This window comes from Siphateles boraxobius, unplaced genomic scaffold, assembly GCF_051911475.1.
Source record: "Siphateles boraxobius isolate OS27281-9 unplaced genomic scaffold, OSU_SipBor_1 178, whole genome shotgun sequence".
Taxonomy (NCBI): domain Eukaryota; kingdom Metazoa; phylum Chordata; class Actinopteri; order Cypriniformes; family Leuciscidae; genus Siphateles; species Siphateles boraxobius.
Genome location: NW_027508786.1, coordinates 160495 through 172500, shown reverse-complemented (window position 1 = coordinate 172500; position 12006 = coordinate 160495). Strand labels below are relative to the sequence as shown.

The 12006-nt window shown below is 48.4% G+C and overlaps 1 protein-coding gene across 7 annotated transcripts in view; it reads left to right on the top strand.

Moving 5' to 3' along the window:
- The window catches only part of khdc4 (KH domain containing 4, pre-mRNA splicing factor), a 43666-nt gene that overhangs the window by 29967 nt on the left and 1693 nt on the right, over positions 1-12006 (top strand). For 4 of the 7 annotated variants that reach the window (XM_077232620.1, XM_077232619.1, XM_077232618.1 and 1 more), the window contains 2 exons: positions 1477-1629; positions 2175-2284. In XM_077232620.1, coding sequence (XP_077088735.1) covers positions 1477-1629; positions 2175-2284 — 263 coding nt within the window. Of the gene's footprint in view, positions 1-1476; positions 1694-2174; positions 2285-12006 lie in introns of all 7 variants that reach the window. The other 3 variants (XR_013204858.1, XR_013204857.1, XR_013204856.1) reach the window with 2 other exon arrangements.

Here is a 12006-nt window from a genome sequence, read left to right as displayed (position 1 = left end):
TACATAAACCCCGCCCCCGGAACGCGCGGTCCATGTTGAGAAGAGGAAGAGTTGTTGTGCCGGTAAACTCGCACCGGCGCTGGGCCGCCAAAACACTTCTTTTTGTATGTGAATGATGTTTAACATGAATATTAGACAGGAGTGAAGCGCAAAACTCTGTTTACAACAGAAATAATAGGTTAGCCATTAAATGTTACATCGCAGCCATGGAAACGCTTGGATTCGTGACGAATGAGAGAGAGTTCTGCGAGAGCAAATAAATGTAAGCTTTGTGTTTTACGATCCGGTCTCCCGATTATCAGCGGATTTAACATTATTCCAGTAGTTACTCCACTGGGAATCTCGTTTCTTTTCCCAAATCTTCACTCGCGACTCACACATTTTCGCAGTGGATTATAAACGTTTCTTCCTTTGGTTCGCTTTTAATTAGGCCTATTATATTCACATTCGTTACCGTGGTACAGTAGAAAACGCTTTCTTTTATTTACACGTCTAATTATTTGAACACAGTTTGTGCTTGTTATTAAACTTGGTAAAGCGTGTCAAGTTCATTTGTAAAGCGCGTTTCTCACACACGGGTGATATTAGTTCGGCTTTCTCTGGCAGCGCAAAATCATGCATCCGTGTGGAAATATGAAATGAATGTTTTTTAAATATTTAACTTCATTATTTTATTATTTTAAGTTAATATAATTTACTGATATTTATTTAAATGCTTTACAGGCTTCAGTGTGATGTTTCATTGATGGAAGTGCTCAAATAAACACACACGTCTGTTACGAAATGGATGTTTGAGCCTCGTTTTATTATTATTATTTTATTTTAAAATGTATTTAATTGAGATGTAACCCCCCCCCCCCCCCCCCCCCCCCCGTCACAGCCCTATATCAATATCATGTCACTCTGTAGTCTTCTTACAACAGTTCCCACACGAGCGATTTATAGATTATCATGCAGAATATGCTAATTAAAGACATCAAGATAGTAAACACCACATCGGATGCATACAATCATCTAATAACCGTTCAGTAATGTTGTCACTTCTTTCTGACTCTGGTTTGAACATAAAAGGCTAAATGTTTTTTAAACTTTCAGTGTGTGTGTGTGTGTGGTAATCAGAGCTGCTAACACACACACGCACACAAGCTCCTGAAGCTCCGCCTCCTGTGCCGGGAGCAGCAGCTCATTTGCATTTAAGGGGACAGACGAGAAACAATGTGTTTTTGCTCAGCCTCAGAAAGTGACAACTTTAACATGTTATTTAAATATCTGTGTGGTATTTTGAGCTGAAACTTCACACACACACTTGGTGGGGACATCAGAGATTTGCTTTACATCTTGTGAAAAGGGGCATTATACCCCCCTTTAAGAACAATTTGATTCATTGCAATAAAGCTCAAACAATATAAAATATAAATATTAGATGATAAACTTCTTAAAAACTATATTTTATAAATAATGTGTGTGTGTCTCCAGACTCTTACTCCCGCTCAGTTCCCGCCCCCTGCCGTGGCTCCGCCCACACTCTCGGCTCCGCCCAGACCCGTGGCTCCGCCCGTCCCGCCACAGAAGCGCCGCTTCACAGAGGAGGTGCCGGACGAGTCGGAGCAAGGCCTTCTGGGATACCAGGTGAGCTGTCGGCCCGCGCCGGACCCTGCTCTCGTCACCTTACGGCTTTACCCCGTTTCTGCAGGTGTGTGTGACGTCAGCTTCCTGTCTCCATGGTGACAGACGGTTTGTGGGCGGAGCCTGAGGGGTCAGGAGGATCTGGATGTTTGTAGTGAATGACAGCTGATAAAAGACCAGACTCTAGTGAGCCGCAGAACTAGAGGAACAAACAACCTGTCCTAATCAGGGTTCATTTAGTTTCATTGAGATACTAATAGTATCAATAGTTTTAATAGAAATATTAGTTTTATTAATATTTAAAAAAATTGTTTGAATTTAATAAATACTTTAAAATGCCGATTAGCATACAGCAGCTCACTAGGGTTTGTGGTGTATGATGGGAACTGCTCACTGTCTGACTGTAAATGTGCCCCCCCCCCCTTCTGTATAAGATTCATTTGGTGTGTGTGTGTGTGTGTGTGTAAGAGAGAGAGATGATCAGTCACTGATGTGTGTGTCTGTAAAGGAGGGTGTGTGTTAATGCTGTTGTGTTTTTCTGCTCATAGCATGGACCCATTCATATGACTAATTTAGGTGCAGGCATGTCTGTGGGCAGCTCCGAGTCGTCAGGACCCCCGTCTGCTGCTTCCTCGGGGCCTGTGAGAGAGAAAGACAGGTCAGACACTTCAACACACACACACTCTCACATACACACACACACACACACTCTCACACACACAGACTCATACACACACGCAGAGAGGCGAAAATCAGGACTCTAGCGTTATCTGTGCGCACAGACACACACACACACACACACTCGCAGAGAGAGAGAGAGAGCGCTCGAACACTTAGTTGGTTCCTCTGCGTTCTCTTGCTCTTGAACGGACAAACACACACACACACACACACACAGTGATGTCTACACACTCGTCTCTGCGTTCTCTTGCTCTTGAACGGACAAACACACACACACACACACACACACAGTGATGTCTACACACTCGTCTCTGCGTTCTCTTGCTCTTGAACGGACAAACACACACACACACACACACACACAGTGATGTCTACACACTCGTCTCTGCGTTCTCTTGCTCTTGAACGGACAAACACACACACACACACACACACACAGTGATGTCTACACACTCGTCTCTGCGTTCTCTTGCTCTTGAACGGACAAACACACACACACACACACAGTGATGTCTACACACTCGTCTCTGCGTTCTCTTGCTCTTGAACGGACACACACACACACACACACACAGTGATGTCTACACACTCGTCTCTGCGTTCTCTTGCTCTTGAACGGACAAACACACACACACACACACACAGTGATGTCTACACACTCGTCTCTGCGTTCTCTTGCTCTTGAACGGACACACACACACACACACACACACACACACACAGTGATGTCTACACACTCGTCTCTGCGTTCTCTTGCTCTTGAACGGACACACACACACACACACACACAGTGATGTCTACACACTCGTCTCTGCGTTCTCTTGCTCTTGAACGGACAAACACACACACACACACACACACACAGTGATGTCTACACACTCGTCTCTGCGTTCTCTTGCTCTTGAACGGACAAACACACACACACACACACACACACAGTGATGTCTACACACTCGTCTCTGCGTTCTCTTGCTCTTGAACGGACAAACACACACACACACACACAGTGATGTCTACACACTCGTCTCTGCGTTCTCTTGCTCTTGAACGGACACACACACACACACACACAGTGATGTCTACACACTCGTCTCTGCGTTCTCTTGCTCTTGAACGGACAAACACACACACACACACACACAGTGATGTCTACACACTCGTCTCTGCGTTCTCTTGCTCTTGAACGGACACACACACACACACACACACAGTGATGTCTACACACTCGTCTCTGCGTTCTCTTGCTCTTGAACGGACACACACACACACACACACAGTGATGTCTACACACTCGTCTCTGCGTTCTCTTGCTCTTGAACGGACACACACACACACACACACACAGTGATGTCTACACACTCGTCTCTGCGTTCTCTTGCTCTTGAACGGACACACACACACACACACACACAGTGATGTCTACACACTCGTCTCTGCGTTCTCTTGCTCTTGAACGGACACACACACACACACACACACACACACACAGTGATGTCTACACACTCGTCTCTGCGTTCTCTTGCTCTTGAACGGACAAACACACACACACACACACAGTGATGTCTACACACTCGTCTCTGCGTTCTCTTGCTCTTGAACGGACACACACACACACACACACAGTGATGTCTACACACTCGTCTCTGCGTTCTCTTGCTCTTGAACGGACACACACACACACACACACACACACACAGTGATGTCTACACACTCGTCTCTGCGTTCTCTTGCTCTTGAATGGACACACACACACACACACACACAGTGATGTCTACACACTCGTCTCTGCGTTCTCTTGCTCTTGAACGGACACACACACACACACACACACACACACACAGTGATGTCTACACACTCGTCTCTGCGTTCTCTTGCTCTTGAACGGACACACACACACACACACACACACACACACACACACACAGTGATGTCTACACACTCGTCTCTGCGTTCTCTTGCTCTTGAACGGACACACACACACACACACACAGTGATGTCTACACACTCGTCTCTGCGTTCTCTTGCTCTTGAACGGACACACACACACACACACACACACAGTGATGTCTACACACTCGTCTCTGCGTTCTCTTGCTCTTGAACGGACACACACACACACACACACACACACACACACACACACAGTGATGTCTACACACTCGTCTCTGCGTTCTCTTGCTCTTGAACGGACACACACACACACACACACACAGTGATGTCTACACACTCGTCTCTGCGTTCTCTTGGTCTTGAACGGACACACACACACACACACACACACACACACACACACACACACACACACACACACAGTGATGTCTACACACTCGTCTCTGCGTTCTCTTGCTCTTGAACGGACACACACACACACACACACACACACAGTGATGTCTACACACTCGTCTCTGCGTTCTCTTGCTCTTGAACGGACACACACACACACACACACACACACAGTGATGTCTACACACTCGTCTCTGCGTTCTCTTGCTCTTGAACGGACACACACACACACACACACACACACACAGTGATGTCTACACACTCGTCTCTGCGTTCTCTTGCTCTTGAACGGACACACACACACACACACAGTGATGTCTACACACTCGTCTCTGCGTTCTCTTGCTCTTGAACGGACACACACACAAACACACACACACAGTGATGTCTACACACTCGTCTCTGCGTTCTCTTGCTCTTGAACGGACACACACACACACACACACACACACACACAGTGATGTCTACACACTCGTCTCTGCGTTCTCTTGCTCTTGAACGGACAAACACACACACACACACACAGTGATGTCTACACACTCGTCTCTGCGTTCTCTTGCTCTTGAACGGACACACACACACACACACACACAGTGATGTCTACACACTCGTCTCTGCGTTCTCTTGCTCTTGAACGGACACACACACACACACACACACAGTGATGTCTACACACTCGTCTCTGCGTTCTCTTGCTCTTGAACGGACACACACACACACACACACACACACAGTGATGTCTACACACTCGTCTCTGCGTTCTCTTGCTCTTGAACGGACACACACACACACACACACACAGTGATGTCTACACACTCGTCTCTGCGTTCTCTTGCTCTTGAACGGACACACACACACACACACACACACACACACACACACAGTGATGTCTACACACTCGTCTCTGCGTTCTCTTGCTCTTGAACGGACACACACACACACACACACAGTGATGTCTACACACTCGTCTCTGCGTTCTCTTGCTCTTGAACGGACACACACACACACACACACACACACAGTGATGTCTACACACTCGTCTCTGCGTTCTCTTGGTCTTGAACGGACACACACACACACACACACACACACACACACACACACACACACAGTGATGTCTACACACTCGTCTCTGCGTTCTCTTGCTCTTGAACGGACACACACACACACACACACACAGTGATGTCTACACACTCGTCTCTGCGTTCTCTTGCTCTTGAACGGACACACACACACACACACACAGTGATGTCTACACACTCGTCTCTGCGTTCTCTTGCTCTTGAACGGACACACACACACACACACACACACACAGTGATGTCTACACACTCGTCTCTGCGTTCTCTTGCTCTTGAACGGACACACACACACACACACACACACACAGTGATGTCTACACACTCGTCTCTGCGTTCTCTTGGTCTTGAACGGACACACACACACACACACACAGTGATGTCTACACACTCGTCTCTGCGTTCTCTTGCTCTTGAACGGACACACACACACACACACACACAGTGATGTCTACACACTCGTCTCTGCGTTCTCTTGCTCTTGAAACGGACACACACACACACACACAGTGATGTCTACACACTCGTCTCTGCGTTCTCTTGCTCTTGAACGGACACACACACACACACAGTGATGTCTACACACTCGTCTCTGCGTTCTCTTGCTCTTGAACGGACACACACACACACACACACACACACACAGTGATGTCTACACACTCGTCTCTGCGTTCTCTTGCTCTTGAACGGACACACACACACACACACACACACACAGTGATGTCTACACACTCGTCTCTGCGTTCTCTTGCTCTTGAACGGACACACACACACACACACACACAGTGATGTCTACACACTCGTCTCTGCGTTCTCTTGCTCTTGAACGGACACACACACACACACACACACACACACACACACACACAGTGATGTCTACACACTCGTCTCTGCGTTCTCTTGCTCTTGAACGGACACACACACACACACACACACACAGTGATGTCTACACACTCGTCTCTGCGTTCTCTTGCTCTTGAACGGACACACACACACACACACACACACACAGTGATGTCTACACACTCGTCTCTGCATTCTCTTGCTCTTGAACGGACACACACACACACACACACACACAGTGATGTCTACACACTCGTCTCTGCGTTCTCTTGCTCTTGAACGGACACACACACACACACACACACAGTGATGTCTACACACTCGTCTCTGCGTTCTCTTGCTCTTGAACGGACACACACACACACACACACACACAGTGATGTCTACACACTCGTCTCTGCGTTCTCTTGCTCTTGAACGGACACACACACACACACACACACACAGTGATGTCTACACACTCGTCTCTGCGTTCTCTTGCTCTTGAACGGACACACACACACACACACACACACACAGTGATGTCTACACACTCGTCTCTGCATTCTCTTGCTCTTGAACGGACACACACACACACACACACACACAGTGATGTCTACACACTCGTCTCTGCGTTCTCTTGCTCTTGAACGGACACACACACACACACACACACACAGTGATGTCTACACACTCGTCTCTGCGTTCTCTTGCTCTTGAACGGACACACACACACACACACACACACACAGTGATGTCTACACACTCGTCTCTGCGTTCTCTTGCTCTTGAACGGACACACACACACACACACACACACACAGTGATGTCTACACACTCGTCTCTGCGTTCTCTTGCTCTTGAACGGACACACACACACACACACACACACACACACACACACACACACAGTGATGTCTACACACTCGTCTCTGCGTTCTCTTGCTCTTGAACGGACACACACACACACACACACACAGTGATGTCTACACACTCGTCTCTGCGTTCTCTTGCTCTTGAACGGACACACACACACACACACACACACACAGTGATGTCTACACACTCGTCTCTGCGTTCTCTTGCTCTTGAACGGACACACACACACACACACACACACACACACACACACACACACACACAGTGATGTCTACACACTCGTCTCTGCGTTCTCTTGCTCTTGAACGGACACACACACACACACACACACACACAGTGATGTCTACACACTCGTCTCTGCGTTCTCTTGCTCTTGAACGGACACACACACACACACACACACACAGTGATGTCTACACACTCGTCTCTGCGTTCTCTTGCTCTTGAACGGACACACACACACACACACACACACACAGTGATGTCTACACACTCGTCTCTGCGTTCTCTTGCTCTTGAACGGACACACACACACACACACACACACACACACACACACACACAGTGATGTCTACACACTCGTCTCTGCGTTCTCTTGCTCTTGAACGGACACACACACACACACACACACACAGTGATGTCTACACACTCGTCTCTGCGTTCTCTTGCTCTTGAACGGACACACACACACACACACACAGTGATGTCTACACACTCGTCTCTGCGTTCTCTTGGTCTTGAACGGACACACACACACACACACACACACAGTGATGTCTACACACTCGTCTCTGCGTTCTCTTGCTCTTGAACGGACACACACACACACACACACACACACAGTGATGTCTACACACTCGTCTCTGCGTTCTCTTGCTCTTGAACGGACACACACACACACACACACACAGTGATGTCTACACACTCGTCTCTGCGTTCTCTTGCTCTTGAACGGACACACACACACACACAGTGATGTCTACACACTCGTCTCTGCGTTCTCTTGCTCTTGAACGGACACACACACACACACACACACACAGTGATGTCTACACACTCGTCTCTGCGTTCTCTTGCTCTTGAACGGACACACACACACACACACACACACAGTGATGTCTACACACTCGTCTCTGCGTTCTCTTGCTCTTGAACGGACACACACACACACACACACACACACACACACACACACACACACACACAGTGATGTCTACACACTCGTCTCTGCGTTCTCTTGGTCTTGAACGGACACACACACACACACACACACACAGTGATGTCTACACACTCGTCTCTGCGTTCTCTTGCTCTTGAACGGACACACACACACACACACACACACACACACACACACACACACACACACACAGTGATGTCTACACACTCGTCTCTGCGTTCTCTTGCTCTTGAACGGACACACACACACACAGTGATGTCTACACACTCGTCTCTGCGTTCTCTTGCTCTTGAACGGACACACACACACACACACACAGTGATGTCTACACACTCGTCTCTGCGTTCTCTTGCTCTTGAACGGACACACACACACACACACACACACACAGTGATGTCTACACACTCGTCTCTGCGTTCTCTTGCTCTTGAACGGACACACACACACACACACACACACAGTGATGTCTACACACTCGTCTCTGCGTTCTCTTGCTCTTGAACGGACACACACACACACACACACACACAGTGATGTCTACACACTCGTCTCTGCGTTCTCTTGCTCTTGAACGGACACACACACACACACACACACACACAGTGATGTCTACACACTCGTCTCTGCGTTCTCTTGCTCTTGAACGGACACACACACACACACACACACAGTGATGTCTACACACTCGTCTCTGCGTTCTCTTGCTCTTGAACGGACACACACACACACACACACACACAGTGATGTCTACACACTCGTCTCTGCGTTCTCTTGCTCTTGAACGGACACACACACACACACACACACACACACAGTGATGTCTACACACTCGTCTCTGCGTTCTCTTGCTCTTGAACGGACACACACACACACACACACACACAGTGATGTCTACACACTCGTCTCTGCGTTCTCTTGCTCTTGAACGGACACACACACACACACACACACAGTGATGTCTACACACTCGTCTCTGCGTTCTCTTGCTCTTGAACGGACACACACACACACACACACACAGTGATGTCTACACACTCGTCTCTGCATTCTCTTGCTCTTGAACGGACACACACACACACACACACACACACAGTGATGTCTACACACTCGTCTCTGCGTTCTCTTGCTCTTGAACGGACACACACACACACACACACACACAGTGATGTCTACACACTCGTCTCTGCGTTCTCTTGCTCTTGAACGGACACACACACACACACACACACACACAGTGATGTCTACACACTCGTCTCTGCGTTCTCTTGCTCTTGAACGGACACACACACACACACACACACACACACACACAGTGATGTCTACACACTCGTCTCTGCGTTCTCTTGCTCTTGAACGGACACACACACACACACACACACACACAGTGATGTCTACACACTCGTCTCTGCGTTCTCTTGCTCTTGAACGGACACACACACACACACACACACACACAGTGATGTCTACACACTCGTCTCTGCGTTCTCTTGCTCTTGAACGGACACACACACACACACACACACACACACACACAGTGATGTCTACACACTCGTCTCTGCGTTCTCTTGCTCTTGAACGGACACACACACACACACACACACACACAGTGATGTCTACACACTCGTCTCTGCGTTCTCTTGCTCTTGAACGGACACACACACACACACACACACACACAGTGATGTCTACACACTCGTCTCTGCGTTCTCTTGCTCTTGAACGGACACACACACACACACACACACACACAGTGATGTCTACACACTCGTCTCTGCGTTCTCTTGCTCTTGAACACACACACACACACACACACACACACACAGTGATGTCTACACACTCGTCTCTGCGTTCTCTTGCTCTTGAACGGACACACACACACACACACACACACACACACACAGTGATGTCTACACACTCGTCTCTGCGTTCTCTTGCTCTTGAACGGACACACACACACACACACACACACAGTGATGTCTACACACTCGTCTCTGCGTTCTCTTGCTCTTGAACGGACACACACACACACACACACACACACAGTGATGTCTACACACTCGTCTCTGCGTTCTCTTGCTCTTGAACGGACACACACACACACACACACACACACACACAGTGATGTCTACACACTCGTCTCTGCGTTCTCTTGCTCTTGAACGGACACACACACACACACACACACACAGTGATGTCTACACACTCGTCTCTGCGTTCTCTTGCTCTTGAACGGACACACACACACACACACACACACACACACACACACACAGTGATGTCTACACACTCGTCTCTGCGTTCTCTTGCTCTTGAACGGACACACACACACACACACACACACAGTGATGTCTACACACTCGTCTCTGCGTTCTCTTGCTCTTGAACGGACACACACACACACACACACACACACACACACAGTGATGTCTACACACTCGTCTCTGCGTTCTCTTGCTCTTGAACGGACACACACACACACACACACACACACAGTGATGTCTACACACTCGTCTCTGCGTTCTCTTGCTCTTGAACGGACACACACACACACACACACACAGTGATGTCTACACACTCGTCTCTGCGTTCTCTTGCTCTTGAACGGACACACACACACACACACACACACACAGTGATGTCTACACACTCGTCTCTGCGTTCTCTTGCTCTTGAACGGACACACACACACACACACACACACAGTGATGTCTACACACTCGTCTCTGCGTTCTCTTGCTCTTGAACGGACACACACACACACACACACACACAGTGATGTCTACACACTCGTCTCTGCGTTCTCTTGCTCTTGAACGGACACACACACACACACACACACAGTGATGTCTACACACTCGTCTCTGCGTTCTCTTGCTCTTGAACGGACACACACACACACACACACACACACAGTGATGTCTACACACTCGTCTCTGCGTTCTCTTGCTCTTGAACGGACACACACACACACACACACACACAGTGATGTCTACACACTCGTCTCTGCGTTCTCTTGCTCTTGAACGGACACACACACACACACACACACACACACACAGTGATGTCTACACACTCGTCTCTGCGTTCTCTTGCTCTTGAACGGACACACACACACACACACACACAGTGATGTCTACACACTCGTCTCTGCGTTCTCTTGCTCTTGAACGGACACACACACACACACACACACAGTGATGTCTACACACTCGTCTCTGCGTTCTCTTGCTCTTGAACGGACACACACACACACACACACAGTGATGTCTACACACTCGTCTCTGCGTTCTCTTGCTCTTGAACGGACACACACACACACACACAGTGATGTCTACACACTCGTCTCTGCGTTCTCTTGCTCTTGAACGGACACACACACACACACACACACACACACACACACACACACACACACACACACACACAGTGATGTCTACACACTCGTCTCTGCGTTCT